A 19,627-nucleotide genomic window follows, 5' to 3' on the forward strand; every position below is an offset into this window, starting at 1 on the left:
TAAGGCCGTTGAGAAGCGGAATGAAATTGAAGGAGGCGACTTTCTGTTCTCGCGATTAATAAACAACACCAGCCGACATAGACGTCTCAAAAAACATTACTCCGGTGTCTGCGACATATCAGCTTATGAGGCACCTTGATACGGGGAAAGTGCGGCTCCCGGAACTTTGAAAGTTTGATGTGTTTTAGTGACTCGCACTGTTTAGGTAGGCTGCTTGGTAAATGAGGTTGATTCGGCCTGGAATAGATGGCCCAGGTGAATCTAGTCACCTGAAGTTTCATTGGCAAAGCCTCGCTTCATGTTTACAGAAGTCAAGCGATGTCTGCGGCTCGGACGCAATGAAGGTTGGCATCATAATGCCTTGTAAGCCTTTGTGCCGTTATGCTATTGTGTTTTGAACATAGTGAAAAAGAACTGTGATCTGCAATTAGCCGCTTTTTGGCTATGATCAATTCACCTCACCTCGCTGTCCTGGCACCCCGGTACTGGGCTCCGTGACATTACCTTATTAGGCATCTCGGAGGATGCGCTAGTCGGGTTAGTCTCTGGATGGAACAAGTACCAACGCTTTTGGGCTTCACACTGTTGCATTGTCGCGGCTGCTTGTGTCGGGTAAATTTGCAATCGCGAGTTTGCAAGACCTTCGGAACTGGGCCGGCAGTGGCGCTCGTCGATGGTCAGGAGACTTAAAACAGTCAAGAACCGAAGCCCACCACAATGTGAACGCCAAGGACCGAGTTCTCCCAACCAAAACTTGAAACTTAGCACAATGGGAAACACATCGGGTCTCCTCGTCTGTCTCACAATTCTCCGAGGAGCTCTTGGGGCGACCCTGATTGCCTCGCACTATAGCGGGCAACTCTACACACTGAACTTATCGTCAACAAACCAACTCACTATTGCGAGTACAGTCAGCTCTGGGAACCGCATGCCAGCATGGCTTGACTTTGACTCCGCGTCGAACATTGTCTATATCCCGGATGAAGTACAATGGGGCCAGCCACTTCTGAAAAGCTTCTCTGTCGCAGGCGATGGAAGTTTAATATCGAAGGCGCAAGTTCAGACAGCCGGAGGCGAGCTTCATAGTACGCTCTATGGATCTGGCAATGGCTACATCGCAACAGCACAGTAGTATGATTACTAGATCATTTCTCATGAGACATACCCTGGACTAACTATGTTGTAGCGATGCATCGACAATATCTACCTATGGACTCCCGTTGGGCGGTACAGGTCAACCCCTACAGAAACTGACATTCAACATGTCTCAACCAGGGCCAGTGCCATCTCGACAGGATAGACCTCACCCTCACTCTGTCTTCACAGATCCCAGCGAAAAATATCTTCTTTCTGCGGACTTGGGAGCCGATTTTATCCGTGTCTTCAGCATCGGATCGTCAGGCATTCTGACTCAATGTCCCTCTTTCTCGACTGGACCCGGAGACGGACCTCGCCATGGAGCGTTTAGAACACAAGGCAATACGACATTCCTGTTCACCGTCAATGAGTTATCCAACTCTGTGACGTCTTGGTCGGTTACTTACCCGGCAACCGGTTGCCTTGTTCTTGCGAAGAAGCAGACCCTGTCGACATTTCCTCCCGGAAAGGCTGCGCCAGTTGGTTCGAAGGCAGCCGAAGTTCACATCAGAGATAACTTTGTGTACACCTCGAACAGGAATGATCAATCTTTCGGAACACAACAAGATTCCATCACGGCCTACGCAATCGACCCTTCGACAGGCCTGATCACATATCTTGAGACAACAAGTGCTTATTCATTCTTCCCTCGAACCTTCGCAATCAACAATGCCGGAACTATGGTGGCTATCGGTGGACAGACAAGTGCCAACGTTGTGGTTGTGGAAAGAAACGCCACTTCGGGTAGACTGGGGAAGCTTCTTGCAACTCTCAAGGTCGGCAATCCAGGGACTGTGAATCAAGAGGATGGACTCAGCGCTGTCATCTGGAACGAGTGAGCCTCGCGTCATGAAGAGAGATCGACGGACACAACGATGTCATTCCGTTCATTACATGTATTATCATGAGATCTAAGAATCTAGTATCCTCATCCAATATCATCATAAGTGGTATCTCCAAGTTCAAGTCGCTTCTTCAAAAACGCTTCAATCATTTCGCTTTACAAAGTCGGTTCGCGTAGTCAACAACACTCCAATCTTCACTGCCCGGTGTAGACCAAGAGAAGAACACGCCGTTGGGGTCCCACTTCTTCTTGATTGACGCTAGCTTAGGGTAGATCGGGCCCCAAAAGGCGTCTTGCCAGTTCTTCATGAAGGCATAGTTCTGTCCACGCACATTAGTACTTGTTGTATTATGTAGAACAGGGGGATGACTAGCTTACCTCATTCACGTATGCAAGGCCATTAGGACCAGCCTGCTTGAACTTTTCGGTGATGGTGTTGACCATCAGATCATTGAGAGCCAGCTTCGTGGCCCAGGTGGCATCCAGAGCCTGCGGCAGGATAGCCATGGTTCGCATGGTCGCGCCTCTCCACTTGGGGTGTGTTGCGCTTTCGGACTTCTTCTCATTACTTCCCGGATCGAAAAAGTGGCTGATAACGATGCCGAACTGGTTCGGGGCCGGTGCTAGCGCAAGTTGAATGGCCTCAGCGATGGCCGGCTGGTTGCTCGCCATGTCGTCGTGGGTAAAGACCCAGCCACCCGTCAGACCGTTCTGGGCCGCGCGCTCGGGTTCGAAGATGTCGTGGAAGAGAGTGTAGTAGTTGGGATACTCTTTGACTCCAAAGTCGTACGGGATCTTTTCGGTATCGAGGTACGTGAGAAGCGGCTGAACGACAGCTGTGAGCTGCTTGGCAGTCTTGTTCATTCCCATGATTGGCTGCACGTGCAGTGCTGGTCCGATAGCTGGCGGGTATAGCTCATAGATGCCGTAGAGTCCGTTGTCAACCATTTGGTTTCCGAGCGCGTTGAGCTTGTTGACAGCCTTGGTGACTTGGTCGAAGTTGGCGCCAGTAGTAGCGTTGACGTTCAAGAAGAGCGCTGCTTCGGGAATGGTGTCGGGGTATGTCTTGACAGTGACGGATAAGACAACCGCGTAGTTTCCCGGGCCGCCTCCCCTGAGAGCATAGTATAGATCAGAGTTCAAGTTGACGTTGGCTGTGACAAAGTCTCCGGCTGCGGTGAGGACTTCAAAGGAGAGCGCCTGGTCCGCGCCGAAGCCATAGTTGCCGCTCAAGGGACCGTGACCACCACCTCCCATGAAACCACCCGCAACTCCCACAGTCTTGAGAATCGTTAGTGAAATAAAGGAAGATGGCTTGTTCCAGGCTTACCTCGCATTCGCCGGTAACTACATTCTGGGGTGGGTTTCTGGCATGAGCTGCGTTCGAGATCTCGTAGCCTTGAACTCCGGCACCGATAGTCATGGCAGGCCCCTTGTAATCTCCGGGGCCTTTGTATGAATCAACGAAGGAGATGTCCTTGAAGTTGTGAGTGTTGATAGCCAAGGATCCAGCACCAGCACTTCTTCCCTCAAAATCGTGGCCCGTGTTGCGGATGACGAGGCGCAAGTTGTTCGACTTTGCAAAGTCCACGCCAGCCTTAACCTGAGCTTTCGTCTTGGCGATGATGACGAACTCAGGGTAGTTGCCGAGAGCGCAAGTCTTTGTGGGATCTGTGGTCAGTTCGCAAGTGTTGTTGCTTCCCCACGTCCACAGCTGCGATGCAGGTTGAGAGATTCTGATAGTTCGCCATTAGTTCTGGGCTTGACCCTCGACAGCTCTGCGTCATAGATGAGACTCACTGCCATCTCTCATCCGTCCACTTTGCAGTGGCCTCGGCGCACTTGGCAGCATCGTAAGTCGCGATGCCACGATACGTGTTGTAGCAGACTGCAGCAGGCGGGATATGCTGAAGGAGAGCTCCTCCCACGGTCTTGTTCAGTTTACTCCAAGCATCGGCCTTGGGCCAGCAAATGTCGGCAGGAGAACATCTGCACTCGTACTTTTTCCCATTCTCTTCGTACGCGACGAGCTTGGGCGTTGAAATCGCACTGACAACCCAAGAAAGGCACGCCAGAAGCAAAACGTTGGCCATCGAAGTCCGGGTCATCTTGCTGGAAGACTTCTGCGGTTCCGTCCGATCGTAGTCGTCGTTGCTGTTGCTGCTGTCGACTAATGGTCGCTGGCCTGCTTCGAAAGCAAGCTGCTCCAAGGTCGTGCTCCTCTTGGACATTTTGTATTCGGATTCGAGCTTGACACTAATTTACTCGGTGTGGTCGCCGAGACGCAAGACACCGGCGCGAAGCTCTCTCCCTCGCTGTGTGAGAGGCGAATATCACCTAGCTGCATGGCCTGCGTTGTACTGCAGCGAAGCTAGTTGTTAGTCTCGTGGGAGGGAGGATCGGTAGTGAGATCTAAGTTGTTTCTCCGAGTGAAAGACAGAGTAAAGAAGGCCCATCCCCGAACCTCAAGTTCTCAAGTTCTCAGTAGCCGAGCAGTCAAACGGGTGGTGGGGAAGGGTAAGGTGTCAGCAGGGGAGGGGGGGGGGGTCTTGGTATTAGCCGCCATCTGATTGCTGTGTCAGCCACATCGGCGGCACGGGAGACTCAAAGGAGGAAGAAAAGCGTCGCGACAAGTGAATCGAAGCGATAACTGAGTGTGGATAGCTAGCACGTATAGTAGCATCGACGGCGTGGTGCGAGTTAAGATCATGCGATTAGTCGGGGTCCAGTTCCATGACTTGGAGCAACGCCAGTGGCTGTGGCAACCTGCCGAGAGACGTTGGGGTAAGAATTAGCGTTCTATGACGGATACCTGCAAGTCTGCCAATGGACATTAATCCGTAGAATGCGAGCTTCTCGTCTCTCCAGGCAGGCGTCAGAGCCAAACTCTCCAGATATGTTTTCACTAAAATATTGCTTAGACAAGGGGTATACGACGAGGGAGAGAAGCGCGGATCGTGAACGCAGGGGTCGAGCTGGACTCAATCAAACTTCAGTCAGTTGCGAAAGTTGTGGGGGTAAGACACGGGCAAATCCCGAATTCCACAAACGTCACCACGGCTTTAGCGATGCTTAGAGAAGCTTCAAGTCTGTATCCGTTCAGTGGGACTTCCGGCAGGCAATTTTCTTAATCTAGTGTATGTAAGTTGCGCGGAAGCTGGGGGTCGCATCATCCGAAGTCCACTCCCAAATTTGGGTCGATAACTGGATGGCACAGGTCCCCATGTCCTGGTACAGTATGCCGAGCCGCTCGGCACAACCTTTTCCATATTAGCGGCGCCAACCAGCGCACGGCACAATGCCGAGTCGGAGGGACCAGGAAGTCGGCAGACCCTTGACAGCGCAGCATTGCAGCATGCTTCGAGAAGCTCTCGAGTCGAGAAGCTTGATCGTTACACTCAATTCCAAACAGCAACTCGCGAAGACAGAAGAATACGATATTGTTGTTATCTGCCCAATTTCGAAATTCCATGTTTTGCGCGTCGAGGATCGACATTACGGGCGTCAATAGAGTGCTGGACGGCCTTTGTTAGTTAGAGCGTTGGAGCGGGCCGAGTCATTTCATTTTACCTGGCGCAAGTGCGACGAGTCCAACGGCTGACGGACAAAGGATAAGGAACGGAACAAAGAATTGCGGGATGGCTTACAGCGGGCACGCGCTTCTCGAGGGATGGTCCGTAGTCTCAGTCGGGATAACAAACTAAATAGTTTAGCTGGCTCTGGCGACCCTGAAGGCTTGCCGTACGGCCTCATGTTCGCATGGTGCGTTAGTTTAACGGCCGAAGAGGACTCAGCGGAGAGACCGAAGCAAGTGACGCCGAAGGCTGAAGTCAAGCAAGCCTTCGGCCGGTACAGTTCAGAATCAAGCTCGAATAAACTTCGCCAAGAGTATTCGGGTTCGGGTCATAATCCTGACTCGGGGTTCCGAATAGACAGCTAGGCTAACATGAGGCAAATGAGAGGTTGGGGCCAATATGGGACCAGGCGCCCTAGAAAAGGCTGTGGCTGACGAAGGGAAGATCCGAATCTTACGTCCGTATACTAGACTATCCGTAGACCTCGATATAGTCATCAGGAAGTTCATAGCTCCGCTGCTCCGCTCGACGCCGCTGCCGCTGACACCACATCGTCGTCGGCGGCGGGGTCAGGCGAGCTATGTTGTGGATGCCTGCTGGAAAGCGTGGGGTAGAGTCGGCGGGCACAGCGACCTTTACATCCGGAAGTCGTATGTGGACGAATAAAGTCACGGTCCGGATACCCGTCCCTTGCTGGCGGAGGGAACTAGGGACCTTCCGACGAGGTTCTTGCATGTCAGACCTTTCCCCGCCAGCATCTGGAGCTGAGATGCGAGGTTGAGGTGGATTAGACTTGCGACCCACGTTCGGGGAGTCCCAGGCTGTCTTGCCCTCTAGGCTTCGGCGCAAGTAGACATCTGCCTACAGTAGCCATAAGAACCGCTACGGGGCGGCACCAAGGCCGACACAGTTCAAGTATTGGGCAAAGGAGCGCCGGTTGTCTTCGAGGATGCCGAACTCATCATGCCGACGGCCTAGATCATGATCGCATGGGTACGTTAGGTGAGAGTTTAGGCAGCGTTTCAACATCACGGTAGCCGGCTTATGACTACCCATGACCAAGTGCTGTTGAACCCAACAGTTGCAAATTCAGCAAACTTTGCCATAAGATCTTGAGGTAATACTGGGATTTGCATCAAGATATGGGACATTTCATCCAGAACGTAGGTCTTAAAAGATATCACCTTGCCGGTCCTTAGGCTGTCTCGTGCTTAAGATCAAAGTCCTATAATCTAAGTCCTAAGTCCTAATTCGACTTGACGAAGGTAACCAAATCGTCCTCCGAACAATATCCCGGCCAGGTCTTCACTATGGTGGCGAGCCAATCCATCCTAGGCCTCTCAATTGACTTGCAAAATAGGCAACTTTTACATGGATGCCCAAATCTTAGGATAGCACAGCGCCACTTTTGCCCTGCATCTAGGCCTATATTCTGGTCGGAACTTTGAGTCTTGGCTCTGTAGCCATAGCCTTGTCTTGGAGTTCTCGTGACAGATCGCCCCATGGTATTCGCGCTGATAGCCTGTTTGAGCGTGTGAAGGGAGAGATCTCGATGGAGAGGGAATCCCGTAGAGTGCACACGCGTTGACCACCACATACTCCCGAGACCCTGGATGTGATAATTGATGGCAATGTGATACCTAGCTTCAACGCATAGCTGCCATGAGTTGCCACCGCTGGGCGACCTCGGTGGCCGACCTGGCCACTCACAAGCCTGGCCAATTTCTTGGCCGACTTAATGCAAGGAGGTCACATCGAAGACATTCAACTAAATCGGCTGAGGCTATACGTGAGGATGCTCAAGGGGCTAATACATGAGATGATGTAGTGATTTCGCATGTATCTCTAATAGTCACACGACGGTGACAAGTGTCAGCTAGCCTTTTGGCCGGCGAGGGATCGTCCATCGGGGGGCTGATCAAATGTATCGACTCTATTGACATGGAGGGTACATCAGGGCAAAGAGCATAGACCAGGTTGCATGTTATAGCACAACTAATTAGCAAATAGCGACATCGTGATGTTTATTGAACAAATCTCCTGGCTTTCCAATCTTTTGGTCATTATCAACAGCTTTAGTCCAGACTGGAACTGCCATGTTCACGATGAGTTTCAGGCTGCTATTTTACGACCTTTAGCTGCGCCTTGAACACAAACACATGTACCTACCTTGACCGGAGCCTAGAGTCACAATGCACAGAATGGTGGCTGTGGCTCTCCTAGGGTTATTGGTCGTAGCATCTTGCGCAGCCTCAAGATACCGTTCCGGCCTTCTCGAACCCTTAGTCAAGGGGCATACACCAGGACTAGAGGTATTACTCAATCCGCCGATGTTTTATGGACCGCTACTCAGAGCAATCAAAATTATAGCCGATGATGATGATTGATGTGCTATTCTGAAATCTCAACCCCTTGAGGAGTAACAGAACTATTCAGAGATGAGAAAAGGCCTGACCAAAGTGCCCCCCAGTACCACCAACTCCGTAGAAAGACTTTTGTAGTTTACATTCGGGTATCATGATAAGTTTCAATTTCACCTCCCGATGGGGTAGTTGAACATGAGGAGGCCATTCAGACCCCCAACCCAGCCATCGTCGTCATAGTCCGACGCGTCGCCCTTGCCTGGTCCGCAGATGACACACGGCACACCTCCTTTCCAGTCACCGTTGCTGGACTCGCCGACCATCTCTCCTTCGACGCGGATTTCAGTGCCGATACCTGCGCCGGCACTTCGCTTGCCGTCGATACTGACCTCGAGCTCGCCATCGCGGTTCTTGCTGCTGACTTTGAGTGTGACCTTGGTATTAAGGGGGAGGACCAAGGGTCGGAAGCTTAAACTTCGTGGGCAGATTGGTGTAATGAGGAGCGATTTCACGAGGGGGTGTATGATGGAACCGCCGGCGCTCAGGCTATAAGCAGTAGAGCCCGTAGGGGTGCTCAGTAGTATGCCATCTGCGACAGCTTCCGTCAGGAATCGGTTGTTAAGGTAAATGTCAATATGGGCAAGGTGAGGCTTTGGCCCGCGGTGAATGAGGAGTTCGTTAAGAGCATGGATCGGTTGAGGAATATCACGTTTCGAAAGTATTGTGTCCTCGGGGTGTTCGGCTGGTAGGTGTGCTTGTGACTTCGTCGTTGGAAGTAATTGGCTGCTGATGTTCTGGCCGTTGTTGTCGTATACGCCGACGCGTAGTCGGTGTCTCAGCAAGATTTTGGCTGCCCGACTCTGTCCCATGCTCTTGCCAGGAGACGCATGCCATCCAGACTGAGCCCCATCCTTGACGTCGTGTTCCTTCTCTCCGCTTGCGACTCTCGTGTGTGGCGTCAATAGATCATCCACGGCGACACCACTCCCACTCATGTAAGCCTCTCTCCAGGCCCTTTTGTATTCCTCGAACTTCCACTCTGCCAGGAACCCTATTGTACCAAAGTTGAATGCGAGAATGGGGGGCACGGCTTGGTACATGCTGAAATGGCTTGCGGCGCGCAGAATGGTTCCGTCGCCTCCAAGCGTTGTGATCATGTCGATTCTGTCCGGGAATGCAGATGGGTCGCATGTGTAGATGGGGAAGTTGAAGGACTCGTGGACCATCTGAGCAACTCTCGGCTCAAATATTAGGTTCAGACCAGAATATGTACTTTGTAGGTGCTTCGCAAAGTCGATGGTCGCTCGTAGGACTTGAGGGGATCGCAGCTTCGGCATCAAGAGGATATTCCTCGGGGGCGTCGGCCAGTGTAGAGATAGCAAGCCAGAGGTCGAGTTCGGAGGGTCGCGGTATTTCGGAATAACTCTAGGCGGGAGAGAGGAGACATCGCGAATCTCGGCAGCTCGAACAGACGCGGTCGTCGAAAAGTTCAACGGTCGGAAAGCTCGAATCTGCGCCGCAACCCGCGGCCTGGCGCACAGGCGGAAGGCTCCTGACCTAGACATTGTCGCGAAACTGGATTCAGATAGAGTAAGGCAAGAAAAAGAGGGCGTCGCTCATGGCCGAGCGGCGTGCTCTAGGCCGCTGGTAATCAGTTGACTGAGCGCGAGATGTGGTGGTGGAAACAGTCGCGCCTCGATGAATTGCCAATGACGACAATTCCATTGGAGAGCCCCACTCGAGCTTTTCTTCCATGCTTCACCGAGCTGAGTCATCCCTCCGCATGGAGCTGACCGAATATGCCGACTCGGTGAAGACCCCACCTCGGAACATGGCTCCGATCATATCGGCCCCATACTCCGCTTCCGGGCCGGCACCGCACCGTCAACTGCAGTTCAAGATAGAGTGAAGATTATGGCAGTCTGGGAGAATAATTGCACAACAGCGTAGTAGCGGTATGTTTTAATGACATTATGATTTTTTTCCGCGCATCTGTCTCACACCACCCACCCTTCGCGTTTACGTTTATTCCTATCTGTTTGAGAGCGCCGTCATCCTGTCTTTCAGCTGCCTTCCCGCAAGCTGCCCGAGCTGATCGAAGCTCTGCGTGCTTGTCAGCTGCAACACACTTATTTCTACACCAAGAGTGTGTTTCCACCAATTACGAATCTCAATGGTCATGAGAGAGTCGACTCCAAGCGCTGAAGGTGACAGAGTAATGTCAACCCCGCCTTCATCCACCTCCCGCATGAGAAACCCAAATATCCGGCGTGCGATTTCTTGCGCGAGATATGTTGTTGACGCGGGCGTTTCAATCTCTTCCGGTCGCGACTGCAGACTTGATAGAAATTCGGCTAAGCCTGATGACCCAGCCTCTTTCCGAGAGGCCACCTCATTCTCCGCAATATCTGGGTAAAGGTTCATGCGAGGATCGTGCTTCCACACAACTCGATTACCAGGATCGTTGATAGACGTGCTGCAATCAAGACCAAGTACCAGTTGCCCATTGGAGGCTGACCAGTGTGCTCGAGTGTTTGCGCTCGTGGCCACTGGTCGACTTTCAGCGATGGCGAGCTGAAGACCTCGTAGCATGTCGGCTTCGGAAACAAGTTTGGATCCAGATCTCGTCATGGCGTCTTCAACGTCTCGTGTACGACTGACATAGCCCACATCCTCGACGCCTCCTAGGTGAATCACTGAACAAGGCAGACCCAGACCCCGGCGATACTGGGAAAACGCATCGAGGAAGGTGTTGGCAGCCGCGTAGTTTGCTTGGCCTGGATACCCATGCACACCAGACGTGCTACCAAAGAGCACGAAGAAGTCAATGTCACGAGGTAGCGTGCGGTGAAGGTTCCATGTCCCGCGTATCTTGGGCGATGTCGCCGTTTGCCACTGTGACAGTGTAAGGTCAGAAACTGCACCGTCGGCAAGCACCATTGCTAGATTTAGTACGCCCGCGATCCGTTTGGATGAAGCATGTCTCGAAATGACCGCTTGCATGGACGTCTCCTCTGATATATCGCATGGTATGGCATTGACCTCGCAACCTGCATAACGAAGTTCTGAAAGCAGAGCTTGATCGTCATTACTGCGTCCGGCGGACCTCGAGATGAAAAGCAGACTTTTGGCACCGTGGGAGGCCATCCATCGCGCTATCGTTGCTCCCAGACCACCCATGCCGCCGGCAAGTACATAGGTAGCTTGCTCATGGAAGCTGGGAGGCAAAGGCGCTTGAGATAACTTTAATGCCGCGTCATCTTTCTCGGTCATGTCGACGGCCACCTTTCCAATGTGGGTACCCTGATACAAGTATCGGAAGGCATCTTCAGTCTTACTGCACGTGAATACCTTTGCAGGCTTCACGGGATGGATGTAACCTTGCTGATACAAGTCCACACATTTCTGGAGCAAGCGGGAGATGATGGCAGGGTTCTCAGCAGCCAGATTCGCCATCTCGACGCCAATGAAGGACCGATTCCCATCGAAAGCTGCCATAGCAAGTTTACCGCCCGCTAAGGTATCTTTCTTCCCTAGCTCGATGAAGGTGCCATGAGGGGCGACACAATCCCATGATGCATGTAAAAGCTCTCCAGACAGAGAGTTCAACACGACGTCAACACCGAGACCACCTGTCGCTGCTTTCACACCCTCCACAAAACTGACGCCTCGAGATGAGAAGATCTGTTCTGTAGGAACACCCCACTCTCTGACAAGGAAATCTGCCTTCTCGTCGCTGCCCACAGTTACGTAAACTCTGGCCCCAATCCATCGAGCTACTTGCACGGCCGCAATGCCAACACCACCAGCGGCGCTGTGGATGAGCACAGTTTGACCAGCCCTAAGGCCGGCTTTATCTACCAGAGCTCGAAGCACCGTGGTGAAAATGCAGGGCATTCCAGCCGCGTCAGCAAAGGCAAGTGTATCGGGAATGCGGATGCAAAGCTGTGCTGGGACCAGTATCTCCGTAGAGAAGCAGGCCGCCTCGGGCGCGAAAACCATGACGCGATCACCAACCCGAGCGTTCGTCACAGAACCTCCTCTGGCCGTCACGATACCGCTGGCTTCACATCCGAGTCCTCTTGGAGCCGAAGGCTTGATCAGGCCCATTGCAGTGACGACGTCTTTGAAGTTGAGACCTGCTGCGTGGACATCAACCTTGACGTGGTCGGACGGTATATCGTCGGGCAATTGACGAGAAACCCATTTTAGAGTCTGTAGGGCCCCAGGCCTCGAGACCTGCAGCATCTTTGTTGAAGAGATTGAAGTTTGGGACGCAAGAGCGCGAGAGATTGGAGCCCACTTGCATCGCGGAATCAGGATGCGACCCGTAGAGTAGGAGAACTCCATATCTTCACCCATATTCGAAAGCAAGGCCGCGTGTTGGGAGCAAAGTCGGCCTGCGACCTGGGAGACAGCCTTTAGAGAATCTGCAGTAACGCTGTCAAGCTCCATAGTAGCAAAATGTACTCCAACCTCAACTCTTGCTGTTCTCGCGATGCCGAGCACTGGAGCGAAGGTCGGATCGACCGACCCGAGCTGGCAGGGTCGTGAAAGCCAGAGTAGGCTCGAGTTAGTGTCTCGGAGAGTCTTCAGTAGGCTCTTGAGGTTATCCAGCTTGGCTTTTGTCATATCGTGGAAATAGCCGTCGCCGCGGCACAGGTCAATAACGGATACCACGATGCTGCCGGCAGGTGAGCCGTCATAACCAGGATTTGAAATGGTGATAGAGTGACCTAGACGCCGCAAGGTTTGTTCAATTTCAGCTACCACTGGGTGTGACTCCTCTTCGCACAGCAAGGTTATTTGCTGTGAAGTGAGACTGATGCCTTGGCTCGGCGCAGCAGGACGAGCAATGATCGTGGCGTTAAGCTTGTATTGCGGCCCGGCATCGTAGACAACCTCCGCAGATGAGAAGCCAGCCTCAAATAGACGCTCCTCCCACTGCTCTGGAGAAATGTAAGGCTCCACTGGGCGGTTGTCAGAGTCCCCGAGCCACCATCCCGAAAGGTAACCCATGATGAAATTAATCCATTTTGTGTTGCAGCACAGCTCATGCATCAAGAGTCTTCCGTCAGGCTTCAACAATGACCTGACATGCCGCAAGGTCTCGTTCAGCTTCGAAGTAGCATGGAGCACATTGCTTGCAACGATGAGGCCGTACTCTTCACCGCTGAACCCCTGATCAGCTGGATCGCGACTGATATCCAAGACGCGATAGTCCAGGAACCCGGGACTAACGTCACGGAAACGCTCCTTCGCTGCCGGGAAGAACCCAGCAGAGACATCAGTGAAGACATAGGTACCGAGGACTTTGCCATCGTTGAAGCAGTCCGCCAAATCTTTGAGAATGCGGGAAGTCAACCCCCCAGTTCCGGCGCCGATCTCGAGAATTTTGAGATGGCGACCTCGTTTGTGAGACAAAAGTTGTAACAGAGGCTTGTAGGTAAAGAGGGTGTTCATCCAGTCATAGAGTTCGTGGAGGGCGTTGTCTTTCAGAAAAACCTCGAGCGGGCTACCTGTGCCGTCGAAGAGTGCTCGGGCATGTGTATAGCAACGTTTGATAAGAACGCCCACAGCAGATGCAGTTGTCTTCTCAAGCTTCGAGGTGATGTCTTCGATCTTCGCACGAATCTCTATAGCATCTTTTTGAAGCAGCTGTGGGTCACATTTAGTGATCTGGAATCGGAGCCAGCTGTAGTGCTTTGCTAAATGTGTTTGGGCCTCGGTGATCGGCATGTCTGCTTCGTCTACTTCCTTAAGTGCCATTGCGCCGCAAAGTACAAAAAGCTCTTCGAGTAGCTGATGTGTCTCTGGGAATGAGGAGTCGGATGCCGCTGACACTAAGTCAGTGGCATGCGCCAGGCTAATATCTTGTTCCCAAGACATGACTGCAACCTTTGAACTATCCGTGGCACCTGCAGTAGCATGGTACAGGTCAATCGGAGAGAGTCGGAGACCTTTCATGAAGACGACTGGTTCATCTCCGGGACTATCGCGCAATGTGCCAGAGCAATCCCCCTGATAGTCTCCCTCACTACCAGACTTGACACTCTGGAGCAGAAGACCCATCTTTGAGGCCTCCGAGCTGACGAATAGCTCATCAATATGAGTCGGCAGATACAGCCTTTGAAGTAAGCGAGGTTCCCCGGAGTGGTTCGCGACGATGAGAGACTGAAGCATCAGATCAATCGTGACTGGGTGTAAGGCATAGCCGTACTGATGCTCTGGCGTTTCTCGTTCATCAGAAACTTCGACCGATACAGCTGGCGACTTGACGCTGGCGCGAACCTTCCTCATGCCTCGGAATTTTGGGCCATATCTGTATCCCACCCGTGACATGGCTTTGTACCATTGTGCAGGCTCAACAGAACGGAGGAAAGACTTTGGATCAAGTCCGGGGAAACCCGGTTCCTTAGAGACGCGACCATCTCTGACACGACATCTGCAGTGCGTTGTCCATGTGCCGGCTGGAGTACGACTTTGGATAGTGAGCTCCCACCACTCCGAAGTCTCCTCACGGGTGAGCTCTTCTTTTCTCACAGAAGTGAAAAGCTCGATCTTGTTCCCCCGAGGAAGAACAAGAGCATTGGCGATTCGTAAGTCACGAATGGTGTAGGGCGCCTGCCCAGAAAGCTGCCGGACGACCTCACCAGCCATCACGATGTACCCGGCAGCTGGGAAAACAACATCCGAGCCGACGCAATGGTCCGCAATCCAAGGAACGTTGTCCAGTGACAGAAGACATCTCCAACTCGGGGCTGTACTTGTACTATCTAAAGAGCGTGATCCGAGCAGCTCGTGTGGCGAGTGTTCGGGATACTGCCAGGACTGGGTAACCCGTGAGTCCGGCCAGAACGTCTTGCTCAAATGCCACGGGTACGGTGGCAGGTCTGTTAACGGCCGCGCCCCATCAGGTAAAGGAAATTTGACGGGGACGCCTCGGCAGTGCATCTCGCCGATGGCAGCAAGGAAGGCTGCTGCGCTATTTGAGCCTCGTTTTTGCACGGCTAAGTAAGACGGAGTGATGGCCATCTCCGTGTAAATCTGCTTTAAGGGACCGGCCAGCGCTGAGTGTGGGCCGACTTCTAGATGTAATGTGGTTGACGAAGTTTGGAGAAGTCGTACCACAGCCTGTCGGAAGAGAACTGGTGATTCCAAGTTTCGCTGCCAATACTCGGCGCCAAAGTCGGAGGCTCGTTCGAGTGTTTGGGATGAGACGCTGGAGTAGAAAGGGACTTTTGGCGATTTGGGCCTCAAGTATGTCTTGAGAAGAGATTGATACTCGATGCCAACTGCACGCATGTGATCTAGAAGAAGAGGTAGTTAGTAAAGACTCAAGAGACAGGCTCTCTGTTTGGACTTACGAGAATGGTATGCCTTGTCAACCTTTAGCAAACGAACTAGAACCTCTGGTCGAGCAGACCTGATTGCACTACAAACTGCCTCAAGGGCGTCCGTATCCCCGGACAAAGTCACACTAGAGTTGCTGTTCTCACAAGCGATGACGACTCGAGTCGTCAAGAATGACGTGACTTGCTCTCTTCCAAGTCCAATGGCAGCCATAGAACCTTGAACTTTGGATTCCTTGACCATGAACCCTCGGTAGTAGGCGACAATAATCGCTTCCTTCAGGGTGAGGACACCGGCCGCGTACGCAGCTGCAATTTCACCGCTGGAATGGCCAACGACAGCCTTGGGGGCGATTCCATATCTAGCAAGGTGCCTGGTCAGGGCAATCTGGATTGCAGTGCAAATGGGCTGGGCGAATTCCGCTTCCCCGAGGCGGGAGGTAGAATCCGATTTCATGAGCTCATCTGGTACATGTCACCGTTGATTAGTCTTCCTCATTGGTGATTTTTGTGGAAGGGATGCACTGACTTCTGATATCCCAACTTGGACGGTGCTCTTGCGGAAGACTCTTCAAGACCGCGTCCATTTCCCTGATATCCTGCAGGAAGTCTCTACTACTTTTCATCAGATGCGATCCCATCCGCGCCCATTGAGCGCCTTGGCCGGTGAAAATGAAAGCAATCCCCTCAATTTGTGAGCCTGATCGGAAACTAGGCACGGGGGGGAGGGTGAAAGCCAATTGGTCGCAGTCATCGGTGACGACCGCAAAAGTGCGATGCGATAGGTGAGAGCGACGATGCATCAACGTGTATGAAAGATCTTCCAACTTTGCAGGCCTGGCTTGGAGGAACTCCTGGTAGTTATGTGCGGTCCTCTTGAGTGACTCCTCGTGCCCCGCGGAGAATAGTAGCAGAGTCGCTGGCTCTCTCCTCAGAGGTGGTGAAGGAGGTGGCGTCTCGACATTGCCATGGCTTCGAACCGTTGCCGAACTTCCTACTGTTGCAGCAGATTCTAAGATTATCTGGTCATATTAGCTTTCGAGCCCGAAGACTATTGATGAAGCGACATACATGGACATTGGTGCCGCCGATTCCAAAGCTATTGACACCTATTCTTTCTGCCCTTTCCTCAGGCCAGGGCTGTGGTTCTGTTGGCACCTTTAAGCCTGTTGATGTGAAGGGAACTATTGGTACTGATTAGTCCCCCGCCACTGCCATAGAGGAACCCAACGAACTTACTGCTGACACTAGGAGTATCGAATTTGATGTTGGGCATGATTGTTCTCGTTTCCAAAGACACGACTGCCTTAATTATGCTTGAAATTGCCGAAGCTGCTTCTGAATGACCTAGGTTGGGCTTGATCTAAGGGAATGTCAACAGCTATTCGTGAAAGGAAGCCTTAGCACACACTGATCCAATAAGCATCCCCTTGTCTCCGAATAGAGCGCCAACGGTGCACGCCTCAATGGTATCGCCCACAGCCGTGCCGGTGCCGTGGCATTCGACCATGGCAGTCTGCCACATCTGATTTTCTGGTATACCGGCGTGTCGATATGCATCACGAATTAATTGCTGCTGTGCCTGTGCACTGGGTGTTGTCAAGCCAAGGGTCCTCCCGTCAGAGTTCGTTGCTGACCCTCTAATAATAGCACGAATCGGATTCCCGTCGCGGATCGCGCAGTCGAGCTTTTTGATGTAGAGGCAATTAATGGCTTCTGCACGGGCATAGCCATTCGCACTGGCGTCGAACGTCATGCACGAAGCATCGGGCGAAAGTACGCTCTGCTCGGCCATGAGCTTGGTGAAGCCTGGCGAGAGTATCAAATTCGCCCCGGCAACGATCGCGGAGTCGCATTCGCCGGCACGTATTGCCTGGCAGGCTAGGTGGACTGCTAGACCGGCAGCTGAGCATGCTGTGCGGACGGTCATGCTGTTGATAAAAATGATCAGTTCACGCGGAAATGTTCAAATTGACACAAGCAGAGAATCACCTTGGGCCTCTAAGATCGAATGCATGAGAAATGCGATTTGCCTGCACAAAATCCATGTATCCTGTCAAGCGATACATGCCATCGTCTTGAGCATCAATGGCGTGCATTTCTCGCCAGTCATCTCCAAAACTGCCCACGTAACACCCAATCCTCTGCCCTTGCCAATCTGTTTCTGCAGCACTGTCCAGCGCCTCCCAGACGACTTGCAGAAGCAGCCGCTGCTGAGGGTCTAGTTTCAGCAACTCCTTGGGGTTCATAGAGAACATTGACGGGTCGAATTTGAATACATCGTCGTGTGAGAGCCAGTATCCTTCCTCTGTCGGTAAAGGTCCTGATTTGCCGCTCGCTGTGAAGTGGTGGTCTTGCGAGTGGTATCGCGGACGATCTGGTTTGGAGCGCGCATCTTTGCGGTTGATGAGGAAATTGTACAGTGAAGTTGGGGTGTTGATGCCGCCAGGTAACCGCAGACCAATGCCGCAAATGGCTATGGGCTCGGGCTTTGACATTGCCAATGCTTGACTTGGAAAACAGCTTCCTGTGGCAGTGATTGTGAGTGTGATGATCGGTAGTTCAATGGAATAGGTAAAGTACCAGACAGACACCTTGGCTTTCCTTCTTTTGGCGAACCTTCAGCTTCAGGTTCAGCTTCTCTATTCCTGTGACGAAAGCTCACTCTTACCCTTAGCGTGATCTAATTCGAAAGGGAAAATGGAAAGAGACCGACTCGTAGTGTGAGCGGGATTTCCACATGGCTACTGCCCTGGCGAACCCCTCCAAGCCCCTGGATAGAGGTTCGGACCGCCAGAAGCGCCATGTTGTAATTCGGACCGGATCCGACTAGCGGGTACGATCGCTGCGGGCAAGCCTTCTTACCATCATACCCAACCGAAATTTCAGTTGACTTGCTGTAGCATGACAGTTTTGCACATGGATCATCCGACTAGCTAAACTTCACGCTCTTTCAGTATCAAGTGAAGTCATCAGTCACCCCGGCCATCATAGAGAGGTGTTCGTAAATTCCATGCCCGTAGAGTGATAATCGATTGTTGACATGGTCTTGTAGCATACCTTACCCAGATGAATTGGGAGCCATGGAGAAGCTGAGATCGGTCTTCTGGCAGGCTACGCCAAAATACAACGCTGTACGCACAAGCCAGTCTGACGACGACGACCAGCAAGAAGGCATGGAAGAAAAGCTACGCAGTGAACTGGCGGCGCTGGAGAGCAACGTCAGGTGTCTGCGCGCAAGTCTACTGATCACCATTGTAGCGCTCCTTCTTGTGACCGGCTTTGCGGTGGTAGATCGAGTTTCATATGACAAAGCGTCACTTAATTGTGGGAAGGGACACATAGGTAGCGACCCGAATGGATTCGTGCCTCCTGGTGAGTTGTCTGTTCCCTTAGTACTTTGTCGTCAAGTCGCGCTGGAATAGCTTGGCTTACAAAAAGGCTCTAGGGATCGGTGAGCCCCCGAGGTGGACACTGTTCGACAGCACGTCGCCTTATTATATCGATGAGGACACTTTCTATGATTTAAATAAGACTAAAATGATGGCGAAAAGACTGAAGAGCCTTCACAATTGTAAGTCCATGCGTCTATCTTCTCTGCAATCTGAAGCACACTGCTAATACGTTGCCAGCCTCAAATGTCCTCGTGAACGGGAACTTTGCGGATTGGAAGAAGCCGGATGGCACTGTGGCTAAGCTGCCAGCCTATTATTCTACAGTATCATATCGACAAACGTACATCATCCGGTCCTTCCACCAGATGCATTGTCTCGTGAGTTTCGGCATTACTTGTGAGCCTCAACCTTTCTAACGTTGTGGTAGATCTCAATTGCAGAGGAGTATGGACATAGGGCAAACAACGTGTCGTCACAGTGGGCTCCTAAGCATATAGCCCACTGTCTCAATGCGATCCGCGAAGCCATCATGTGCCTAGCCGATGCGACGCCGATGACCTACGTGAATGGCTTTGCCGTCGGGCATGTAACGGATGACCAGCAATTCATGTGCAGGGACTGGTCAGCGCTGCGTAAGTGGGCGAACGATCCGGTGAGGGGAATTCGCTATAAGAACATCGCGCCTGAGGGGGCGGGCTACGACAACAACACTGAGATTCTGCCTTTCCCAGAACTTTCCGAGTTGGAGAAGGTCGGTCTGGCATGAGCTGGGGCGCATATATACGAAATGAGGCCTTGAGTTAGTGCACCAGGTTCAGCAGAGACCACACTGAGATATGGCGGGCAACGGCGAGAGTGCATGGGAAGGATAGCGGTATTCATACCATTTGAAGGAGAACCGTGACACAGTACAGTACCTACTTTAGATATGGAAGTAGCTAGAATGGATCGCATCACTTGG

General features: G+C 52.3%; 5 protein-coding genes across 5 annotated transcripts; 2 read left to right on the plus strand and 3 right to left on the minus strand.

Moving 5' to 3' along the window:
- Positions 1-769: 769 nt before the first annotated feature.
- Positions 770-1,976, plus strand: CTAM01_11544 (uncharacterized protein; the record flags this gene model as incomplete). Its single annotated transcript, XM_060527555.1, has 2 exons — positions 770-1,131; positions 1,187-1,976. 2 exons carry the CDS (start codon positions 770-772, stop codon positions 1,974-1,976), a joined length of 1,152 nt encoding a protein of 383 aa, XP_060377854.1.
- A 151-nt stretch (positions 1,977-2,127) lies between these two features.
- CTAM01_11545 (FAD binding domain-containing protein) lies at positions 2,128-4,212 on the minus strand (the record flags this gene model as incomplete). Its single annotated transcript, XM_060527556.1, has 4 exons — positions 2,128-2,301; positions 2,360-3,262; positions 3,312-3,717; positions 3,782-4,212. The coding sequence occupies 4 exons, from the start codon at positions 4,210-4,212 to the stop codon at positions 2,128-2,130; spliced, it is 1,914 nt and encodes a 637-aa protein (XP_060377855.1).
- Positions 4,213-6,061: 1,849 nt separating this feature from the next.
- CTAM01_11546 (uncharacterized protein) lies at positions 6,062-6,612 on the minus strand (the record flags this gene model as incomplete). Its single annotated transcript, XM_060527557.1, has 3 exons — positions 6,062-6,189; positions 6,240-6,394; positions 6,443-6,612. The coding sequence occupies 3 exons, from the start codon at positions 6,610-6,612 to the stop codon at positions 6,062-6,064; spliced, it is 453 nt and encodes a 150-aa protein (XP_060377856.1).
- Positions 6,613-8,089: 1,477 nt separating this feature from the next.
- On the minus strand, positions 8,090-17,769 carry CTAM01_11547 (polyketide synthase; the record flags this gene model as incomplete). Its single annotated transcript, XM_060527558.1, has 8 exons — positions 8,090-9,471; positions 10,085-15,229; positions 15,287-15,736; positions 15,801-16,293; positions 16,343-16,455; positions 16,511-16,634; positions 16,683-17,202; positions 17,264-17,769. The coding sequence occupies 8 exons, from the start codon at positions 17,767-17,769 to the stop codon at positions 8,090-8,092; spliced, it is 8,733 nt and encodes a 2,910-aa protein (XP_060377857.1).
- A 585-nt stretch (positions 17,770-18,354) lies between these two features.
- CTAM01_11548 (uncharacterized protein) lies at positions 18,355-19,432 on the plus strand (the record flags this gene model as incomplete). Its single annotated transcript, XM_060527559.1, has 4 exons — positions 18,355-18,646; positions 18,720-18,845; positions 18,904-19,043; positions 19,094-19,432. The coding sequence occupies 4 exons, from the start codon at positions 18,355-18,357 to the stop codon at positions 19,430-19,432; spliced, it is 897 nt and encodes a 298-aa protein (XP_060377858.1).
- Between the last annotated feature and the right edge of the window lie 195 nt (positions 19,433-19,627).

This window comes from Colletotrichum tamarilloi (genome assembly GCF_030869305.1).
Source record: "Colletotrichum tamarilloi strain Tom-12 chromosome Unknown Scaffold_63.1, whole genome shotgun sequence".
Lineage (NCBI taxonomy): Eukaryota > Fungi > Ascomycota > Sordariomycetes > Glomerellales > Glomerellaceae > Colletotrichum > Colletotrichum tamarilloi.